At 49.3% G+C, this 23,281-nt stretch overlaps 1 protein-coding gene across 2 annotated transcripts in view; it reads left to right on the plus strand.

Annotated features, from left to right (window-relative positions):
- Window positions 1-23,281, plus strand: part of LOC144479030 (uncharacterized) — a 315,575-nt gene that overhangs the window by 52,170 nt on the left and 240,124 nt on the right. The window contains exon 2 of one of the 2 annotated variants that reach the window (XM_078197490.1): window positions 13,394-13,526. In XM_078197490.1, coding sequence (XP_078053616.1) covers window positions 13,394-13,526 — 133 coding nt within the window. Of the gene's footprint in view, window positions 1-13,393; window positions 13,527-23,281 lie in introns of those variants that run through there. The other variant, XM_078197488.1, reaches the window with a different exon arrangement.

A 23,281-nucleotide genomic window follows, 5' to 3' on the forward strand; every position in this document is an offset into this window, starting at 1 on the left:
ATTGTGTTTAGAGAGGCAGGTGTTAATGAAATCTTTGCGATCGGAACGGTCGGGATCCCCGACCTTTGCCAACGGATGGAAAGGTGTATTTCCAGTCGTCTTTTATCCCGCTAAGACTTTGATTGCCCGGAATTTCGAATCTCTCTGATCACGCGATACACGCCGCGCCTTTTATACGCGCGAAAATAAACAATTGCGTTGGATACGCTCTTATCGATTGCGCGCTCGTCTCGTTCCAGGTCGCCTTATTAGTTTACTATACGTCGTTATCTGGCCGTTTATGGTGCTGGCAGTGCCGCGGTCCAAGCACTCGTTTTGCATCTCTTCAAACAAATACTGTCTGTTAAAACGGAATAAATCGCGTTCCTCTTGGAAAATGATTCGAGTAGCAGATTTAATTTGAATAGAAATTCACTTTCTCGTTAATTGAAAAGAAATAGAAAATAATAGAACGGTTTGTAAAAAGATTTTCTAAAACGCTCGACATTTACATCGATGTTCTTGATTTCCTCGGTGTTTGGCGCGCTGTCAACTCCGAACGGAACATTTACATTTATGGGAAAGTCGCGTTTAGATGGGAACGATTCGGTGTTCGCGGAAGAGAATCGCGCGGTCCAATCAGGAAATGGCGGAGACCGTGTTGCGGAACGTACGATCCTCTTCAAGGCCGTGTTAGACCTTCACCTCTTGACACGGGAACGGATCCGAAGGCACGGCTGAATGTAGCCTGGAATACCGTGGAGCTTATGAACCGTACACACCCCGGGTACTTAAGACATACTTGACCCCGGTGACAGAATTCAGTCAGTCGGATATCGGTGCTCTATTTTATGCCGGATTTCGTTCGACCGCATTGACAACCGTGGCGGTCGTAGGTGTCCGGCATTTCTAAATCGTATTAGGGAAACATTGCATTCCAAAACGACAGCGTTTCCTACCGTTCTGCGCACACCACGATTTACGATAGCTCCGATAAGTAAACCCTGACGTCGCATAAATATTGTTATATAAATTTTGATCGTATCAAAAATATCTTACGAGGACTAAAATATTAATATCATAAAATTAATATTATTAATTGATATCATAAAAATGTATGCTCCTTGATATGAATAGCTTTTTAGAAAGCAATAATTTTTGTCGTATTCTACTGTGCCGTAGTAATTGGTTAGGAATCGGTATAAAATATTATAGGCGCTTAAAATTAACGTCTTCATTCGGGCTTCCTCTTTATTCGTTACGAACGAAGATTTTTTATCGGTCGAAGCAAATTCGTTATTAATAGCTGCAACAGCCGTTAATTGGTAAGTGGATGTGATTAGTAATTACCGTAATAGAATATAATGATTCAATTGCAAAACGATCAAGGTTTCGATATTATGTTCCACGAGTTACGCAACACCCATTGTGGTACTCATTTGAATCAGTAATTCGCGACGATTGAACGCTTCACAGAAGTGTGTTATGGTAATCGAACTGCCTTCAGCAAAATCTGAGGTGTGCGTACGTATATAATTTCATTGTGCGTGGTACTCGTGCTCTTCCCTATCATTAAATTCGCGGAATTTCGAATTATCGAATAAAATGAATAATTTCTGCTATTTGTGTCGCACCGGTGGGGCCGATTAAGTGGAAAAGGTGAGCCATGCACAGACACGGCACTGATTCATTTCCAAACCTCTCGGTCTAATAAATACATTTCATTAAACATTCTATTTTCAACAGTCTTTCAATTTTTATTGCACCAGTGCAATTCATATGCATTGCAGTGTTATAATTAAAAATAATATTTTAAAAGTAGCCTCAACAAGTAATTAATAAATTCTGCAATTTATTCGCTTTTTAGTTTACTATTTACACATATTTGCATTATTTCGGACACCGTAGCTTGCTTTAAGATGTCATTGTTTATCGATACAAGCGGCGTGGAAAAAATGGTCGGCCGCGAAGGGTCAAAACGACCCGGCGTCGGTCGAGCGAGGGTTAATTAGATAATGGGCATGGAAATGTATTCCGTGCGGGCCGCGCGGAGTAGCACACGTAGCGGGCGCGTGCATCGGTGGACAAAAGGAAATTCGCGGATGGCTAAACGTTGCCAACAGCGCTAATTGTTCGGGACCACCTACCGGCCTCCTGATTTCATAATCCAGGCTCGCGGCGCTGGCAGACGTGGCGCGGTCTGCATGTGCCATTATCTTCGGCGTTCGAGTTTCAATTAGCTTGCATCTGCCTTCCGAGACACCGCGCCGCAGGAATTCGAATTCGAGCGGTCTTGATTAATGCTCGGAGTCGCTTTGCTGGTGAACGATGGGAACGAGACCGGATTTCTTGCCGGCAGAGAACTGAATCTCTATACGATTTATAAAATAATTCTCTACTATACTTTGTTCCCATTATACGTTATCGAACATTGTAGAAAATGACAGGCATCGACTCTCAGGGATTACGCAATAAAAAATCAAAGACTTAGAAGAATGCCGGAAAGTGGTGCAACGATATTCAAGGTGTGCAGCAGCTGTCCCATTTTCTCGCAACAAGTTGTACAAACCGAAACTGTAGCAACAGTTTCGCGCGCGTACCCGACGTGCGACGACTTTTTCTCACGATCCCTCGCACTCGCGTTTCCCCATGGCCATAATCCCCGTACGCGGCCCCGTATGAATCGTCTAAGAATGACAGTAAACTCTGAACCGTTCGATCGGTGAGTTACGCCACTTTTTCCGATTAGTCACAAGTGATTTTTCTCGGCGGGCCGAAAGGTTACGCGGGATCGGTGAGAACGGGGATGCATGGAGATAATGACGGAGATCGATCTATCGATCGATTGGCGCGCGATCGTTTGGCATTGCCGCGCGCGCTCGCGCGGGATATGCGTGCGCGCGTGAATGTCACGAACCGATTCGCGGAATTCCAGTTTAGTCACGCGTGCGCCGCGTACTCGCCGCGATCGCCGAGATCGTTAACTATCTTCGGGATTCGACATTGTTTATCGAGCGTGTCGCCTCGCGCGCGGCTCTCGCGTCCCGCCACGGCAGCCCGGCGAACGGTTACGAGCTCGTAAAGCGGATTAGACGGCCCGGTGACAGTGATACGCTGAACCGCGCGCCGCGATACCTGCGTCAATAGCGTAATTCATTTTAATTTCCAACGCCGCTCGGGAAAGATCTCAACGGAGATTGCAGTTGCTGTGTTTGCACTCGGCATTTTAATCGCGCAGATAATCCCGCGAAATCAACCAGACGCGCGATCGTTTCATGTTTCACTGAATTCTCAGATAAGGCTGTCGCGTCGGTGCTGCACAATGACAGAACGATACCGGGTTAATTAACTTTGATTTTGAAATCCTGGATTAGCTCGATACCATCTTGCCTCGATGTTAAGTCCACGGAGAGTCAAAGTCGACGATGTAAAACACGAAATCGCGATCTCCGAGAAAATGAATGCAGCTAATCCTTAAAAGTTCGTGCCTTGAATCGAGCTCGTGGTTCGCACATTTTTCTCGGCTTTCCGAAATAATTCGCGCACGCATCGTAGTAAATAATCCGTGGCAAACGTTCGCTTAACTCCTGTCCGCTTCGCGCGGTTCAATTAATCGATACGGATAGCCAATCTGATAAATTCGTATCGGCGAAACTGTTCGAATAAATTCTCTCGGCAAATTCGCGGCTAAAGTAAATTGTTTTTCCGGCGGATTCGACTGGTAGACGCAGATTATTTCAACGAAAAGCAATCGCGCGCGTCGTCGAGCAAGCAAGCTCGCAGTTAGGTAAAATCCATAAACACGGCGTCGATATTATTAGCATAATTCCCACGTTTCAATATCGCGAATGCTCGAGCCAACGTGTCTCTATTACTAAAGCCAGCTTCTCGAAAACCTTTTTCTATTTTCCAGCGTAATTACTCTATCAATCAGATTCTCGTTTCGCTATTAACAGCAACTTCGGGCCCCGTAAGAACCGACACGCGATCTAGCACACGGAACGACGGAAGCTCTTAGCGGAAAACTAAGGTCGTCATCCCTCTGGAATAGAATAGGAGCTGCGATCCTCTGCTGAAAACTTCCTGTCCGCTGCCCGTTTACCGGGCATTGTGATTCGACTCGATCGAACCCGCGTTCTTGTAATCGTAGAAGTTTTCCTATTAACGCCGCGTCTTGTTTTATGGTGTTTACGTAACGGTCGGAGACTTTTTTGCGTTTGCTATACAACGAGGTACGAGCCTGCCGGACCATGAAAGCCGCGGCTCTTTGTTTGCCGTCGCAGCACCAGGCCGCGAAAAAGCTGGCATTTCTAGCGATAATCGTTCCTCCGCATCGTCTCATCGTTTACTCATTATCGGAGAACACCTTCTTGCTTCCTGAAACCGTCGCCGCTCGTGTTCCCTTCGAGCCTTGGCCACGAGACCAGGCTAAACGGCATACCTCTGCGCGTTCAACTATTCCTTGTTAACCGAACTTTTCTTCGAGATCGTTAATCTTTACGTTTCCACGTTTCAAATTGTTTCGATTCGATTTTGTGCTCGTTTCCCAAAAACATAAATCGGTGGAGGAACAGTCTAGGGTGGCATTGATCCTGCTGACCCTTTTGCAGGGCATTTCAAACTGTTGAGGACAGTATTAGCTTCTAGTTCTGCATGGTAATACAGACGTCTACTCGCGCGTACAAGTAAATCAAATGAAATTCAATGAATTGCATGGAACGGGTTGGAGAGTGCCACCTATCCCGCTTCGAGCGGTGCCTAGAGAAACTCGCGTCAGCAGCAGCAGCAGCGAGTCCTCGAGTTCCTCAAAGAGAAAGGGCGGAACTGAATCCACCTCGTACCGCCGGCCGTGACCTTGATTCAGCAGGTGCACTTCCTGAAGATTGTTTCGAGCGATACCTGTCGATTGTCGATCACTTAACAGTCGCGTCTCCTGTTACACGCGCGGGACGAACCTGCAACATTGTAGAAAGCTGCGCGGTGAAAGCGTGGCAAACGGCGATCCATCGCATTAGACCCCGCCTCGCGTGGCCAGCGATTTGCTCGGGTACTTGTATTAAAATTCATTGAAATAGCTTCGGGCCCCAATCTCTTCCGCGTTGCTGCCGCATTAATTCAATAACGTTTGCTCGGACATTTCGCGCCTTTCACGAGTCGCGTTTGTTCGCGGGCGCGCGCGCGCGCGCGCGAGACGCTCCACCATCGCCGATATATCATCGCCGGGTTGCTCGACAACTGATGGACGACGCGGACAGGTGTCTAGGTAGTCGGCGGAAATCTCAAGAATGCAGACATTCTGGCGGATCGCGCTTCGGCCGGACTGTTAAATAATTCAACGATCGCGTCCGCGGGAGAGATTCCCTTTGTTATCTTTCGGGTTTTCTCAGAGTCTTTAGATTCGATTGTTCGTAACGTTCGTCAAAGATCAGACTCCGCTACGTTCTTAACGCCGAATAGAAATCCGACGTTTTGAGAAGGTCGACGTTCTGGCGGAAAGAGCACTGTCTTTAGAAAGCCTTCCTAAAACGTTCCACGATTATGGCAGTAGATCGGAGAAATTTGTTATTAAGATCCATCCGTCGTAATGGATGGTATTTTAACGCGCTGCGAATAATCGTCTTCGAACTATATTTCTCTTTCTAATAACGTGGTAGCAATTTGAACAAAAGCTAAGCAAACGAAACGAGTGACGCGGACACCGAGCCGCGACTTGCCAGAAATCTCGTTCGAGCCTCCGAGCCGTCGTCGAGGCATTCGAGAGAGGCTCTCGTGAAACCGATACGAAATGAATTACCGTCGATTTTTTGCCGATTATTCATGCCCGGATCCCGCGGACTGGTCCTTCGGAGCGAACACGGCCGTGATCGATGTTGCTCTTCCTCGCCGGTAGCAGCGCGTTCTCACCCTTTCCCTGCGGGACGCCCATCGAAGCTTTCCCTAATGCGTCCTTGATGAGAGCTAACCTTGCCAGAGGTCTTCACTGCGCCCCGTCCCCTGGATTACTCGGTTTATCGATGCGGACGATTATTTTGCTCGTCACGTTCGTCATCGTCTCTGCGGGTCATCCGGTTGTTAACTTCTTCTAACAGCATTATAGAGACCCTCGGACGCGGTCAACTAGGCGGGATAATCTTCTGGACGACGTCACTGGCTCCTTTAGCGGGTATGTCGTAAGATCGTCCCCGGGATCCGCCGTTTAATCCCCCGATGAAAAATGATCGCCGCACGGCAAAGACCGAGCCCCCCCCCCCCCCTCGCGAGCGCGCACGGGTTCCATATTTAAATAACGGTCTACTATTTAATAGAGTGCCCGAATAAATCTCCGCCGGCGATTTTTCTAATAAATTAATCGACGCTTCCTTAATCACCGGGCCCCGTCTAATGCCGCTCGCCTCGACGTTCCTACGGACAAATTCGATCGGTTAGCGCAGGATCGTCCGCCCCCAAGTATCAACCACGCTTCCACCAGACTCTCCGCGATTAATTTTCGATTCTGAAATTAATCCCCAAGCGAGTTATTCGTTCCAGTCTAGCCCGACGAGCGATACTTTTCTCAGCTAATGGTCTTTAGCACGATCCTGAGCGGACGTTAATTTATTCCAAGCGACGTCCGCCTCGATAAGACGTGACATTTGTTGCACGCGCTTCCAAGAACCTGGGTAATCAACTCCGATCAACTTCTGACAGGGAGGCGGGGGGAGGGGGACAACATTGTAGCGTCGCGGTAAATGAGAATTCTTGGCCGTAAAAATTTACAGGCACAGCTAATTCGCTGGATATAAAATTCCTAACGAAATACGTACTGGCTGGTGGCCTGCCGAGAAAAGAATTCCAAGGCAACAGTAAAACGTAAAGGTGAAACGCGGCGAGCGTAGCAAACGCTCTCGGCAAAAATCCGCGAACGATCCTCGTAACTCTAGCCTTGGGTCAACGGTATTACTCTGGTCGCGGGACTCGCCGGCCGTCGAAAAAGAATGCACCCGTTTCAACTGAACAGATATCTACTGTTAATGCTCCTTAAGAATTGCGCAGCGTGTTTAAGAATACCCTCGAATTCTTTCAATGTCCTCGTTATTGGGCAGACAAAGTTCTACGAATTTGTCGCGGAGAGTCTGTCATCGATTAGTCTGGCAGAGAGCGGATATTTACAGCACGAGCGACAAGAGCAGAGGAGAGGAGCGCGTCAATTGTCAACGAGTAGCATCTATTTGGCTGGATCGTCCGGCAGCAGCGAACTATAAAGCCATTCGGCGAGCTCGTGAACACCGGTGGCCGGTGGTGGTACAGAGGGAACAAAGGGTCTAAAAGCCCCGGCAAGTGTACAGGCAGAGCGAGCCGTTGGCAGGGGTCCGGGAGGGCTGGCGGAGGACAGACGACATTAGAGGCACATTAGCGTGCGGCACTCGTCGTCCAGCTGGTAGTGAACCAGGCTAGCTAATTACATGCCGATTCCAGGGGATCAGCCGCACAATGCCGTGTCGACATACCGTTGGCTCGTCGAGGTGCGCGGGGGGTCGGCCCGATACCGATATATCCGTGTATCTGCGGCTACGGTTTCGCAGAAAGGTTCCATCGGTTACACGCTGCCTTCGCCGCTCCGCTCCGCTCCGCACCGCTCTCCGGCGAGTTAGCGAGTTTCGAGCGATTAGCCGGCTCGCGCTCGCGCTCGCCGCGGAGCCGAGCGGAGCGCGCGATTCGCGTCCGTCGATTTACTGGCGTCGATCCCCCAACAAACCGCCGGGTAATTGTTCCTCGTGCGTGCTCTCCGCATGGAAGCTCGGTACCTCCGATGATCCCTCTTTCCCTCTTTCGCTCTCCTGCTCTCTCTCTCCCTCTCTCTTTATCTCCTCCTCTCTTTAGCACGCTCGCAGCTAAATGAAAGCGAGCGTGCACGAGATCCTATCGTCGCGCGGATCGCGTATTAAATACAGAAACGAATTACTTTCTCGTCCGCCGATTTCGATGGCTGAACGACGAGGTACGCGGGGCCGCCGCGGTCAACTCATCTGCATCGGGCAATTAACCCCTCGACTTGTAATTAGCGCTCGATGCTCGATACTCCGCGGAGTTCCCGGCCGATGATCGTGTCCGAGTTTTGAATTACTCGGGTAATTGTTTGTCGATGGGCTGGGATGGGATGCTCGGCTGCACGCGGATTCCAGCTACGATGCAGTTGCCGTAGTTATTTGCGAGCGGTTCTCTTCCGATTTTAATAGCCTCGAAAGCGTCGACGATACCACGGTTTCCAATTTCTCCTATTCCACGCCGATGTTGTTTGCCCCCTTGCCGATTCGTTTAACCGGTCGACATCGTGTCTCGCGAGAGAATCTTCGAAATAAATTAACGTTGAACGCGTCGGTTCCGTTGCGAGAAATAAATAAGTCTGAATAGCGCGGACGGAATCGCAGCGATAACTCGATGCCGGTGAAATCGTATCGGTAATATATCCGAGCGGAGCCGAGAGATGATAGGCGCATTAGCGATAAAATATCCGAGGGAAATTAAAAGATGACCGCGGCGTCGGCCGTAAGCGTTTACACTTTGCAACCCTTAAACGCAACGGGAACGACACGCAGCCCGCGGAGGAAGCTTTTGTTCATTCGCAGCGGCGTTGCGAGGAAAATCTCGCGGGCACGGTTCAACTATCTATTTGTAACCGCGTGTTCATAATTCTTTGTACCGCGGTGAGATGCGCGCACGAACTTTTTCATTGCCGGCGGAACACGCTGGATCTACGTGGTCCGCAGATGTTGCCAGCGGGTGTTCTTCAGGTACGTATTTGAAGAACGAGCGCTCGTTTCAGACCAGGCTGCATCCCACTGCGACGAAAATTCAAATGTTAAGATACGTTTCTCACTGGGAAGATCAAAGACTGCTTCCTTGCTCCCTTGATGCTTTAATTAATTGCCCCCCTTTTGTTCCAATAACGAACATCTCCGTTCCACCGAGGCTCGTTCAGGAAATCCTCCGGCCACTTTTCATTCGAAATGCCGCGATTAGAACAACGATTTTAACACGATGCTCGTTCTACCCGGCAAAAAATCTCATACAACGTCATCTCCCTTGGTCAAAGATATATAATTGGGAAAATTAGATAGCGGGAAAGGTACTTGAATCGACCCCAACTCGGCGCGTCTAAAACATGGCACAATTTTTCGGTTCCGATTTAATCCTTATTATTCCTGAGTAGTAAAATTGCAATCGCTCGACGAGTTCAACGGAGAATAAAGTGGTCCGCGAAACGGTGCGCGAGGAGGTAAGAAAATGTGACAAGCCTTTACGCGGCAGCGCACGTCGCGGATTCCGTAAAACAACTTCCCTCATTAGTCTCCCTGCTCGGAAGCGGAGCGAATTGTGTCTCGGAGGGGAGCGCGACGATCGTGGCGGAAAGGTCCCGGCGTAATCGCGTCTTACGAAGACGTTAAACGGCCTTCGATTTTTCCGCGAGCTTGTCCTGGAGGTTGCTCGTCCCTAAAGCAGCCGCGCGCGTCTTCCGACTTTATTGTTCCTGGAAAGCGCTTGTCGCGGCATCGTACGGCGGCCGGCGGCGAGCGGCGAGCGGCGAGGGCCCGGGTGCGTGCGTGTGCTCGTGTCTTTATCATTTTCACGAGTGGCTACGCTCGACATAGCTCAACCAGCGGGACAGGGTCCGCCGGTGGTTCCTCTTCGCTATTAACGGCAGGATGTCTCGAGAAGAGACGAGGAACAACCTCGACAAACGTTTTCTCCTCTCTGTCGAGTGTGTGCGCGTGTGTGTGTGTGTGTGCCGGTTTCGCGATGGCAAACACCGACGACCGCCGGTCTCCGTTCAGCCGACCGCCGGTCGGCCGAGTCCGTCGCGGAACTGTCGACGGCCTTCAGCTTCTTGCGAAAACTGTCGACCGTTGTCGTCGCCGTTGCAAACCGCTGATGACACTCGACGCCACTCGAGGCGGCGCGGATCGGAGGCTGGCTGGCCGGCCGGAGTCGAGCGGAGCCGAGCGGAGCGGAGCCGGGCCGCGCGGTGCTCCTCGGCTTCCTCGAAGAGTCTCAACCCTTGTCGTCGACGACCGGGACAGCGGCGACGATTACGACCCGGACCTCTCTCTTCGGCAATTACCGCTCGAGCTCGAGTGCCACCGCGAGAGACAGCTGGCCAGCCTCGGAACCGCGTCAGCCGCGTAGCTGCCCGCCATACCACTGTCATCCACTGTGTCTTCCTTTTTACCCTAGCGCCTCCTGCGAATTTACGATACGATACGTACGAGCGTCGCTCGGAGCATTTATTACTAGGCGAATCCCTATGCTTTACGATTCTCCGGAGATTCGTTATATGGGAACCCCGTTTCCGCGCAATTTCCGCGGTTTCTCCTTCGATGAGTGACTCGTCTAGCCTCGATCGGGAGCAGCGCTTCTCATTCGTCAACAATGTTACAGTTTCTCTGAAATTTATTCGAATTTTATTTGGTATTTTCTACGACTACCAAACGAGATATCCATTTGATAAAAATCTTCTCTCTCTCTCTCTCGTTCCCAGAAAAGAATCCTTAAAGCCGCGGACGTTCTGCGGACCGCAAACTCGGTCAAACATCGCCACAATTCAAAATCGTCTCGATCGAATGAACTTATTATCCTGGGCGGACATCGAGCACGGTGCCGAGCATTCCTCGAGCTCGCAATAAATTCGATTTCAAGTTTCCCCGCGGCGGCGGCGGCGGCGGCGGCGGCGACGAAGGAGGCGGCGGCGGAGAAGGCGAGGGGAGGCAAGTACTCTTGTTCGACGAGCACGCCCGGTCCACTCCGGACTTATGGTTAGGTCGGCTTACAACCGGATCGGATCGATTCCCCATGACACGTATGGCGGTGTCGCCCGTGCATTATAGAGCCGCTAGAGTCCCCCGATCGGGGGCCGGGCCCCGGCGGACAAGGCCCAAGTTTAGAATTCCCGCGGATCGTAATGCCGGGCGACGACGAAGCCCGGCGGAACCGTTACCGAGAAGTCGTTAAGCCCCGTCGTTAAGTCGATTATCCGCAGCCCTTGACGACGAGGATCTCGCATCGAGTTTCCTCGACGGCCCCGACGCTGCTGCCCGTGGGCCGGGGTTTCGTTTATCGGCTGGTGGACGTGTCATGCCCGACAGTGTTATCCTGGATCCCGCCAGCGGTCAGCGAGGATCCAGTTTTATCGATCGTATTACGATAAGACGCGTTTTCGTCCCTAAGAACGAGCCCTCTCCCTCTCCCTCTCCCTTTCCCTCTCTCTCCTCTCCTCTCCTCTTCGCTTCACCTCTTCTCTCGCCTTCTCCCTTTCCCTTTCTTCCCGACGCGTCGCCGCGTCCTTTCCAGCTCCGCTCTGCTCCGCGCGGTGTTAATCCTCGCCGCCGATCCCTCAATAGATTTATGGGGGACCGGAACCAGGGAATTTGTCGATCGGTAACGTACGACGATCGGGAAAAAGTACACGAACGCCGGACGGATCGCGGCGATGATTCATGACGCGGATAGTACCGGGGCCCGGCTTGTTTAATGCGTCATTAGCCGGCGAATGTAAGGGCGGCTTTTTAATCGGCGACCGAACGCAAAGAGAGCCCATGATTGAACAAGGATTTTAATTCTTCCTGGATGCGGGCTGAGATACGAGCTCGATCAGAGGATGTTTCTGGCGCTCGCGATTACGGAACACGTTCCTCCGGATGATTGGAGTATTATTTAGGTCTTGATTCAGCGAAGAATGACGTCAACTCACTCATCGGTAATAAGCGAATCCTAATAATGATATTCGATATATTTTACGGTTTTCAGAGAGATTTATATTTCACCGTATTATTTAATATCGTATAAATTCAAAACACTTCGATCGTACGTTTTCATTAGCGCGGCCTTTAAAAATGTTTCGCGAGCCAAGTCGAGGCAATTTTGCACGCGATACAATTGACGGAATAATATTTAATATAGTCGCGTGTTCGATATACGATCGTGTAAGGCGATGTTTATTATATTGTGAAGTTCTTCTGCCATCGGATTTACGAAGTTGGTCAGTTTGGACGGCGAGGGTCGCATATGTTACTGTTGACTTATAAGTACCGGCATACATGTTGCAGAGCATAAAGTAACTGAATTTAAGACTCGTTTCGTTCCTACATGCGGAACATAATTCCCGCAACGACGCTTCGTCCTACTTACTAAAACAGCAGTGTCAATATTTCATGTAGAAAAATAGATGTCCGCTTTCGTATCCATTAATACCGAAACATAGTTCCATAAAATCGTTCTAGGAACGTCCATTAATCATTGAAGAGGCGTTCGGAGCGTTACACGATTCCACCAAGATTTTTACGCGATGGTTATTCGCTGATTAATTTCACGTATCGATTCCTTATCCTCTCACCGATTATTCGTTGTCTATTAAAGCGATATTATAACGAATAATCCACGTTATGCGTTGAACAGGAATCTGTAATTCGTTCTAACGAATTGGCTTAACTGTGCGCACGGTATTTATTGGAATCCGAGGAGGCGACTTCCTTTTTTCGGTTGTCCTTTTCTTTTTCTTTCTTTTTTTTTAATGAACACGACGGAGCTACAGAGAAATATGATTTAGAAGGATTAACGGTCCGTGATATGATTAAATTTGTTTCTCCCCGCGAGGCAAGGATGTTCAGGTCCGAGGCTCGTAGTTTTCTAACTGCATTTTTATGGTGATCCGACGCGTAAACGGTTCGGGGAGATTTAAGATTAACCCGACCTTAGGAGGCGTAACCTGTCGGATGGTTTATGGGATTCTTTTCTGTCGTAAATATGATTCCGAGCCGGGAGTTCCTCAATCTTGGAGCTGGAAAAATTGCTGGCTTAGGGCAACGTGTTTCCTACGAAAGTAAACGGTTCCTGAACCGATTACAATTTACGAAAATTAAATCCGATAAATTTTTGAAAAGCAGTCCTTTGCAAATATTTCTTAAAGTATTTTAATTTAGATGCTTATTCTATCTTACATAGATTTTTAAAAATATAAAAAATAAATTACTATAACAAGACCAAAAAATGCTATTAATGGTAAGGGAAAGAGTTTATCATTTTGGCAAACGACGAGATACAAAATTGACTGGTTTTCTTCAAAGGATGGCCGCGTTACTCCACAGAAATAACAAGTTCTTTAGACTTACGGTCGCTTCGATATCCTTCCTAAAGTACAAACAAGTTCTTGTGCTTTAACTGCTCTTGGAAATAAAACGTAGCTGCACCATTGCTCTCCTTATTACAGCGAATGGTAGTCCCATTGCTTTTACCTGAATCGTCCTGCTCAGTGAGTACAAGGACACCGGAATTCAGAGAATCGTGGTGAACCGTGGGAAATGCCCAGTACCGGGCTATTTCCTACATCCTTGCTCGTTGTCTCTCTGTTTAATTTTATTTTCCTTTTTTCTTCGCTTCCTAGGACTGTGACAACCTGGCGGAGGGCTCAGAGCGTGACTCCCCTTGGAGTTGTGGGGGTGGCAGCGGTAGCGGCCGCAGACCCCTCACCTCCATTATCGAGCACCTACGCACCTCCAAAAGCAGACTACATAATGGTGAGTCACAGCACTAGCTTCCTTTACGCTAACCGATTAAATTATATTTTTCTTTATTTTTTAGATATTGCAATTTCGATACATACTCGAGACATTTCTATCGTTCGATATTTTCAGTTATTTTTAGTTATTTTTAGTTATTGTATTTTGTTTGATTATCGTATTGTTAATGATGTTTTATATTTACAGGAGATTGCAAAAGTAGCTAACATTGTCGGAGATTCGTTGATAATTTCATAGGTATATTATTCTAAATAATAATCGCAGCGTTTATTACAGTATCTTCGGAGACTTGAACGCGTGGTAAAGCGCCATCGCCTGAAGGCACTCCAGGCGCAACCTAACCTAAACCTTGCAAATTAATGGCCATTTGCTTACGCGGACATATTATTCTTTATTATTGATACAAACTAATCCCGTGCATCGACCGTGTCGATAAACTATTGGAAACAGCATTCCAAGTAAAATCCAGACCGTCTCGTAAAAAAAGGTCTCGTAAAAATCGTTCGGAATCACCTAATTCCCATTGCGTCGCCACTGTACATCGAGGTCATTAGAAGTAATGAGACCATCCATAAACGCGAGAATAATGACCGGCGCTCGTAAAGATAATAAATAATCGGTGAAATATAAAGGCAGAAAACGATTCGTTCTCCTGGTGGCTAAACCCGGGATTCCCGAGAGAATCGCCGTTGACTATGGTGATGTCTTCATCCGAGGTAATTAGAGGCAAGGATGCACATAAGCAGGACGTACGGCGCGCATCGATTCTCTCGAGTGAAACGGATGTCCCCGTCCTGTAGAGCCTTCGCTAGCTCTTTTAATGGTGGCTTTGTAGAAACGAATCAACGGGCAAATGCGTTCGACGGCCACGGCGGAATAAAGACGTCTCTGAAAGTGGGGAGAGACGGCTGGATCGATTGATAGATATTGACCGTTGCGAAATTACCTGGACTCATTGTTCCTCGCTTTAGCTAAAGTTCCCTATTGTGCTCTAACGGAGCATCCGTAGATATTTCTTCAAACGTACGAAGAATATTAATAATATTTCTACGAAAGAATGCATCGTAAATCGGTTTCATCGATCTCTTAAAACTATTAGACTTTGGGTCATCATTTGATATTTCGTTTTTTAATAAATGTATAAAATCTGCGATAATTTCCGTTCACGGTTTAATTAGAAATCAAATTTACTTAGTTTAATTTATAGTATAATATAGATATTAATTTTGCTTGCACCGAGGCTCTAAAATTTGGAGCTGTAAAAATGGCTAAAAAATATGCAAGCGCAACGGTGTTACAGTAGATTAAGTGACATAGATTAAGCGCATATAATTTTAACATAAAAGAAAATTGCGTGAAAGAGGGCCAAGCGTATCTGGTCGATTTAACCTTACGAAAAGGAAAAGAGAAGGCGAGCTAGATGAGGCTGTATTAAAATCACTGTTCGCGGCAATGATAAAAAACGGGAGAACAGTAGTCGAGAAGCAAAAAGGGTGGAGGGAAATGCGAGCGAGCGAGCAGGCGATAAACAAACGATTTTTCCATATTACAACCGGTTCCCGGTCCGACGCACGATCCCGTCCGTCGCCGTCTCGGCGAGGCTGGATCGCCTTAAAACACAAGCAAGTTAACGTCTTAATTAGAGAATCCCCGATGCTTTGAGCAGCAACCGATCAAACCGGAAACAGAGGAAGTCCCGAAGGTCTCCTCCGACTGCGACCGTAGCAGCTTCGGCCATGGTAGGCCGGCCCGAATGGAGCGGAGCGGAGCAGAGCAGGGCGGCAGGAAGGGATCTCGACGTCAATCACGATTACGGGATGAGTTTTCAGCGCGCGTCTCATTAGCCCACGCCCTCATTATTACGTTATCAACGTCCCCGGGCTCGCATAATGGCCTCTGAATATATTTATGAGGGTAATCCCCGCGGCCGAGCGCGGCCGTTCGCGGCCGTCCGCGGCCATGCGAGAGAGCCGCGCCGCGCCGCGCCGCGCCGCGCGATGCCGGGCCTCGGACCGTAACAATAATCCTTATATCCCCCACATAATTGTGCCCGCGGAGGATTTATAGAGCTGGTCCAGGCACCGATCCTATCTAACGATCTGCCCATTGAGTAGCCGACCTAGGACGCCACGAGGATACACGGCTCGCCCCGGGAATGGGATTCATTCAAAACCGCGAACACACCGGAGCACACCGGAGACTGGATTCTCTTTCTCTTTCTCTTTCTCTTCCTCTCTTCAGCTCTCTCTCTCTCTCTCTCTCTCTCTCTCTCTCTTTCACTCTCTCGCTCTCCGGTTCTCCCGCGTCCGGGTCATCTAGATTCGACCGGGCCTCGCGTCCGTGTTCCTGCCTTGATTGGTTTATCGACCCTTCCCGAAACACTCACGTGATTCCGTGGTCCCGAAGCAATTTGGTTGTCCGATGGTTTATCTGATCCGAAATGATACATCGGAGCTTCCTCCCTCCGCCCTCTTTTGTTGTACACGCGGGATAAGGAAACGCGGCAACTCGTCCGTGGAAACGCGGCGAAAGCTGGTCGTCTACTTTTTCAATATCCGCAAATTCCACGACCGAGTGTTCTCGATTCTAATCGGATCTCCAATTACACGAATTGTAAGATTTTTAGAGGAAACAGTTTATAGAAATGAATTTCAATGTAATCGTAGTTGTCGGAGTTGAAAGTTCGATGGGATTCTCCATAAGAATTGTCCAAGGTTCTTCTTAATCAATTTCTATGAATATGTACGACAAATCCAAGGCCTCGCATCGCTACAACTTCCCTCCAATTACCATGCAATCTCGCAGTTTGTCGGTGCGTCGGATAGAAAAGTATAAATGTCAGACGCAAAGCAGTTTTCAAGGATATGCAAGGTAACGATGTTAGCCGAGCAAAGGATGTACACTATTGGTCAAAAGTATCGGACGATGAGATTCTATCATGGATGCGACGAAGATACTCGTTAGGTAAAAATTCTCTCAAATTAGGTGTGCTCTTTCGTTATACTATGCAACTCTTCCGTCAAAATACTGCAACTTAAACGTTTTCGTGTAGAGGATAATTATCTTCCGAAAATTCTTTTTTTTCGACAAAATTAATTCTGTGCATCATTTTGCAGATATACGGTTAAAATCTAAAAATAGTTGCAGAGTTCTCAGCCTTTGCGAATCTTCGTCGCAACGAAGAAAATTTCTTTGGAATACCATAGAAATCGAAAAGACGCGCAGAAAATCGCCCGATTCTAGGTTCTCCGTTCCAAGCAAGAAAATGTAACGCCAGAGCCACGACTCTATTACCCGAAGAGACTCGAATCTTCCTATTCGTGCAAACGATAATGCCCGGCAATTACGAACAGTCGATGTATCTTCACGGTTTCCGAGAAGCACGGCCAGAAAAACGTCGAAAATTAAAAATAACCGTAGCCACCAAGGACGTTCTTATCCTTACGAGCGCGGATACCAGGAATCCATAGATTGACTCGGGGGGATTAGCTATTCCAGGACGATCGTCCGCGACGTGTCATTAGAGTATTGCTCGTTCCGTGCCGGATGACATCACAGACTATGCTCACCTCTCGGCAATTCCGTTCCCCGGTCTCTTTTCTCGGGCGCTCACGAACTGCACCTTGCCGCGCACGGTCTGGCCTCTCCTCTCCTCTCCTCTCGTCTCCTCTCTTGCCCTGTCCTGGCCTGTCCTAATAAGGAGTATGGCGATGATCCACTGAGATAGATTCGCGTGTCATTAGCCGGCGATTCCGTACCGAATTGCCCCTGTCAATTGTGGGAGCGGTCCACACGGTTCTTGTCGATCCCGGGGCAACGCTCATCTCGCGCAAAGTGTTTTACACGGGATCGGTACCGTTAACGCGCACCGCCGTCCGAACGACCGGCTCGTTATTACGGGCGCCGTTTTTGGACCGACACCGCACCATTTTGACCAAGCTTTCTTCGAGTCGCAAGATATTTGGTCACTTTTAGAAGCTCGAATTCTTTGCATTTTTCATAGCATCTTCGTTCAACCTTCCCAGGCGTCTCGTATTTCATCGGTTAATTTCTCCGAGCAGTTAGCGGTCGTTCGATCGCGCGACGGCTAAACGCCGGTAGGCTAGAACGTCTACCAGTTTTGACAGAATCGTCTCGCTACCGTGGTGCGCGACGTTTCCAAAGAGGCGTGCTCGGAGGTCGAAGCCGGGGTCTTCTCGTTCCCGGCCGATTCAGAGACAGCATCCTGGAAGCGGCGATTCGCCATGGCGGCGGCAGGGGTAGCGCGTTTCGCGTTGCGCTCCGCGCTCGCCAGGATGTTCAGGCGCATGCACAATTTATAATGCAATTAGAGCCTCGGATGGTAGCGCTCGGATTTATGGCAGCTGGAGAATCTACCGTCCGCGCGAGAGCAACGATGAAAAAGGAAACGATCCGCGGCGGAGAAAGGGAGACGGAGCTGCCGACGGAGCTGCCGAGGCGAACGCGAGGGCTATATTCTCCTGGAATGAGTTATACGCCTCCCGCGGTTCCAATACATTATTTATCGCTCGGCTTTTCATTATTACCCGCGCGCGGTGCGCGGTGCGCGCCGCTGATTCAGCCGCGAAACGCGGTTTCCGGCGCGGCGCGTCCGATCCACGATTTCCAGGCCACGCGATTCTAATTGGTTGTACCGGCATTGTTGGCGAGCCTGTTGCCGTGCCTGTTGCCGAGTCGTCGCGAACCAACAGCCGCTCCGCTGATTTAGGACCGGCGAATGGATTTATTGCTCGTTAATGAGGATGACGTACCGGCGAACACTCTCCCGGCAGGTTCCCCGAGAAGTCCACCGATTACACAGTTTCTCGCGACAAGACGCTGTAATCCGCTTCGCCGTTTGCTATTCTTTCTCGTCGCACGCTGATCCGGATGTCTGTGAAAATTGCCGTTTCCTAGAGCGCGAGTCAACTTGAGTTTACCCGCTGGAAATTTCACGGACACTTTGTTGCAATTATCTGAAAATCATTATGGAACATCCAGAAACTTATTTTAATCGTGTTAGTGCTATATATTAATTTTTTAACGAAGGATATAGGTATTTTAATTATTTGACCGTATCTGTGTCACTCGTTCGGAGCCCAGCATAAAATTTGTTATCTCAAGATCCGTCTACGCCTCCGAGGAGACCAGACCCATAACTTTCGAAGATACCATTAATTAGGCACGCGTAATGTTTTCCAGTGCTATTTAAACGCGCTCATATTTTACGGGCTGCCGTGCCCGCGCGCGCGCGCGCGCGCACCTGTCCGCTATCGGCAAAACAATAAATAAGTAACACTGGTACGCACTTCGATACAATTTTCCAGACACTGATATCTTGTTCCAACCGCGGGTACAGACTCTCTTATCACTTACAAGTAAAATATTCCCGATCGGTAACTCTTCCCCGTGCGTCTGAAATAACCCAGACCTATTAAATTCGCCCGTTGAAAACAGGAAGTACGACAGCGTCTCGTTTGACAAACCAATAAGAGGACCCCGAAGTGGTCGACGGAGAGTAGAAGAGAGAGAGGTGGAGAGCGAGAGGGACGGACAGGCGCGTACACACCGAAACGTGTCTCTTGACTGCGTTTAACGCAATGGTAAAAATACGTGGCCGTAAATAACGGCTTGTGCAACGAGTCCTCATTAGCATCGTATCGTCGACATAAGTTATTGCGCCTAATGATAGAGGCGACCCTGAATATGGCACGGGGCAAAAAGAAATTCCACCCCGGTAGGAGTCACAAAACCGGAGAACAGGTTTTAAAAAGGCAACCGCGAGAGAGGAAAATCGTTTGACAAGTATCCGAGTTCAACGTCCACGCCGGAACACTTGTCAGCGATCGGTTGCTCCCGCCGGCAAGTGCAAATTTATTAATTACTATTATCCACGGCGAGGTATCGCTCGCCCGAGCCTATAACCCATTATATTTTATCGGGTTCGGAATTGAGATTTCAAATTGGCTGCGGCGAACACGAACATTCTACGCTTTTAGCGGAGTTTTCAAGGTGGATTTTCCACCAGGTGCTAAACCGTAAAGTACAAAATCTAATTAACACCAATAAATATACTCTGTCATTCTAAGAATAATTTTTCTATTTTACACGAAGCACGAGACAAATTTTTATCGACATGAGACTGCGCTCGATAACGTGAAATTTTGAACGAAAGGCTTTCGATCCAATTCGTCGTGTCCGAGGAGCAGCGGAAACGATCGGCTGATTTTTTTCGTATCGCAGGACCACCGTGGATCCCGCAGGAATTTATATTCCACGAGATGCCGCCGATAGTCAATAAAGACCGAGATCGCCGAGATATTAGAAAGTCTCTCTCGGCACGGGTCGAAAGAAGAGGAGAGCGCGCCGGTTGCGGGCGTGAAGGAGGCAAAGCTGGGGCTCGAACCGTTAATCGTGAGCGTAATTACGATAATCGCTCATTGATTGCCCCGCGAACGTGCCTTCTGCACCTTCCTACCGCGTCCGGAGGCTGCTGCGCGAAGCGTTCCATCTTATTGCGCCACGAGCGCGATGCACACGAGCTCTCCTCCGGCCGTGCTCGCGCGCGCGCGTTCCAGAAAATTGGGTGTATAAATGATTGTTATTCGTACAGCGATCGTATGTTTCTCACGTCGAGCAATGAAATATTATAATTCGGAGCCGGAGACGGAGCCGTTTCGCGTACACACAATGTGCAACAAGTAATGCCCGATGATTTATCGCCGGCAGCGCGCTGTACTTAGGAGCCTCGCCTCTTTAATTTATCCCGGCTCGCGCCGGTGCTTGGGCTTTTTAAGCCTAAACTCGCACTATTTGGAGCGACCCGAGATGAAAGTGCTGCTCGAGCGGGATCGTAAATTTTCAACCGTTGGACGATGGCTCCGGAATGCCTGACTTCTGTCGCTCGCCAGGAGACGTACACTTCTGTTAGAATGGTTCTTAAATCTCTGTACCTTTGTGTACCATTTTGTGTCGGAACGATGCTCCCGCGAGACGCGCCGGATCCGCGGATGGAAAAACAAAGGACGAAATTGGTGCAGAAGTCCGGAGACTTCCACCGATAGGAGAAGATCGGTATTACAAAATCGAGAATTCCGCGTGTAACAACCTAATGCATCTCGAAGCGATCACGTTCCGCCGCTAAACGCTGCCACCCACGCGCACAACAAATCTCCCACAAAGCAGCCCGACGCCGCTAATAAATCGTGGGTCGAGCAGGGGAAAAAAGCTGTCGGGACGATCGCGGGGGCCCGGGCGTCCGGTTGATGGATGTCACCGCCCACGCTCGGTCCAATTTCCAGAAATCCCGTTTCCCCGATGCACGGCGGGCCTCTGCCTACGTGTGGCGCGACGATAAACGCAATTAGCCGGGTGAAAGCGAATTCGTGCGGCCGGGTGATTGACACGCGTGCAGGCATGCCGTGTGGCTCGCGAAAGCCCGAGCGGGGCCGAGCGGGGCCCGAGCGGGTCGTCCGCTCGCGGCAGCCGCCAAGCCGCGAGCCGCCGCGGCCCGAGACCAGATAATGCATCTATTCGCGGGTAGACGCCGTGAATAAAGACATTAATAAAGCTCGCGGTGCCCGACGATGGAACGCAGAACGCAGCCAGGAACCCGGCGCGGCGGAACACAATACGCACCGAGACGGGGCCGAGTAATGGATGCTGCTTGGCACTGGATGGTGTAACGGATGGTGCTCTAGATGGTGGTGCTATCTTGGGACTCTGATGGCCGCTCGGATATACGCGTTATCGGCCGGAGGATCGCCTGGATCGAACAAAAACAGCAGGCCCTCCCGACGCGGAAGCCGCAGAATGGAGATGACAGGGGGCGGGGGTGCTGTTTTAATACGATACGCGCGAGCCCTCCTCGGCTTTCTTCGTGCGCTCCTTCTTCCTGGGACGGGCTTTCTCTCGGCCATTCTCTGAACCATCAGCAATATCCATGATTCAACCTGTTGGTCATCCCTTACGATCATCCTCACGACGATACGAAAGCTGGGTTTGTTTAAAAATTTCCGTTAAAATTTAATAGTTGGTTAATAGGGACTTTAATAGTTGGGACGATTTAATTAAACGTGTTAATTAGAAATATATAAAACTCTTTTAAGGCTTTCAACTGATATAAGTTTTAATCTTGAATTTAATTCCACGGATCTAGGAAGAGTCGGTGCAATAGCAAAACGAAAGCCTACGTTCAACAAACGAGTAACCGTTCTTCTTCTTCTTCTTCTTCTCCTTCTTCGCGGCTTAACGTCCTGAACATCAGCGTGCCCGATGTTGAAAACTTCCGCGGGATGTCGGAGAAAAATCCGAGAAAGATTGTATCAATACGAAGAATTTGCAGACTGGCGGTAAGAATAAATTGGCCGGTGTCCGAGGGGAAAGAATAAAATTTTGATCGCGGTTGAATCTCGAACAGCGTGATGTCCGCGCGAGTCCCCATTCCGCTCGTCGATGTCCTCGTCCCGGAGCCGGGTTCCAGGTCCCTTAACGACTCCACTCGAGTTTGTGTACCGATCAATTCGCGGCACAAAACGCCCTCGTGGCCACGTGTAAACGAGAAAACGGAACGAGCTGGCTTACCCTTGTCCGGCCGGGTTTATCTCGTACCCTTCGTGAGCCTCAGCTCGACCATTAGTCGTTGTCAGTTACGTCCGGCCTCTCCTCTTCTGGATCAAGAACCAGGAACCGTGGTCTCGCAGCCGTGGCCGTAGCCGTAGCCGTTCGTGCTCTCGTACGGCTCGTAACGTGACCCCTTCACCACCTTCAAGGAATTAAGATATCGAGTCTCGCTCCACGCGGCCGCGGAAGTATTCTCTCTTCTCCCCCTTCTGCCGAGATCTTTCTTTACGACCCGGCCACGATGATCAATTGCCGTTTTAGCGCTCGTCTAGTGGATTCGAATAGTTTCTGGGAATTAAGGTATCGAGGATCCACCGTCCGAATGACCCCTGTCCCCCGGCGATCGCCCTTTCGTATTTCGATGGATAATTTAATAACGCAAATAGCATCAATTTCAGTACGTATTACAATTACGTGGTTTGCAATACGATTTTCGAGCAATAATTTAAATATCATTTTCATACGTCAGCTGTAGATATGCATAAAAACATTTGCTACGATGCAGAGTTGCATCAGAATCGTACACCATAAATAATTGAACGATCGCGTAAGAAATTCCCAGGGTATATTCTATTAGCATCGAGCATAAGCCAGCACTCGATGCCCGATAAAATCGAAGCAACCACCCACAGCCCCGTTTCCATCGATCAATCGGGCCAATGGTATTCAAGGAAAAGTGTTGCGACCGGCCGAAGGGAAGAAATCCCACGGGGCGAATTACAATAATGGAATAGCAAGCACCGAAACCGAGCGTTCCTTCGGAAAACGCACAATGCGCGGATTTCCTCGGCGCTGTCTCGCGATCGCTATCGGCGGATAACACTTTAGAAGTCCCTTGGGAATCCTCGGCGGATGCGCCCGGATTTTCGCGGGATCGTTTCGAGCGTGCAACACAGCCCCGGTGGTTATTAATCATTCCCCGTTCACCCGATATCCGCGATCGTTTGTCCAGGGCCGCGCGGCGCGCCGTGCGGACCCGATCGCGCCGAGCAATAAAATTTTCACGATTCCGAATAAATTATCCGTGTGCCCCGAGTGCTGCGCGGAACACGGATAGGTGTGCCGATTGTGGCCGGGGCCGACGACATTATTTGCAACGTCTTAATTTAGCCGGGATGGTAAAGCGCAAT

Source organism: Augochlora pura, chromosome 3 (genome assembly GCF_028453695.1).
Source record: "Augochlora pura isolate Apur16 chromosome 3, APUR_v2.2.1, whole genome shotgun sequence".
Lineage (NCBI taxonomy): Eukaryota > Metazoa > Arthropoda > Insecta > Hymenoptera > Halictidae > Augochlora > Augochlora pura.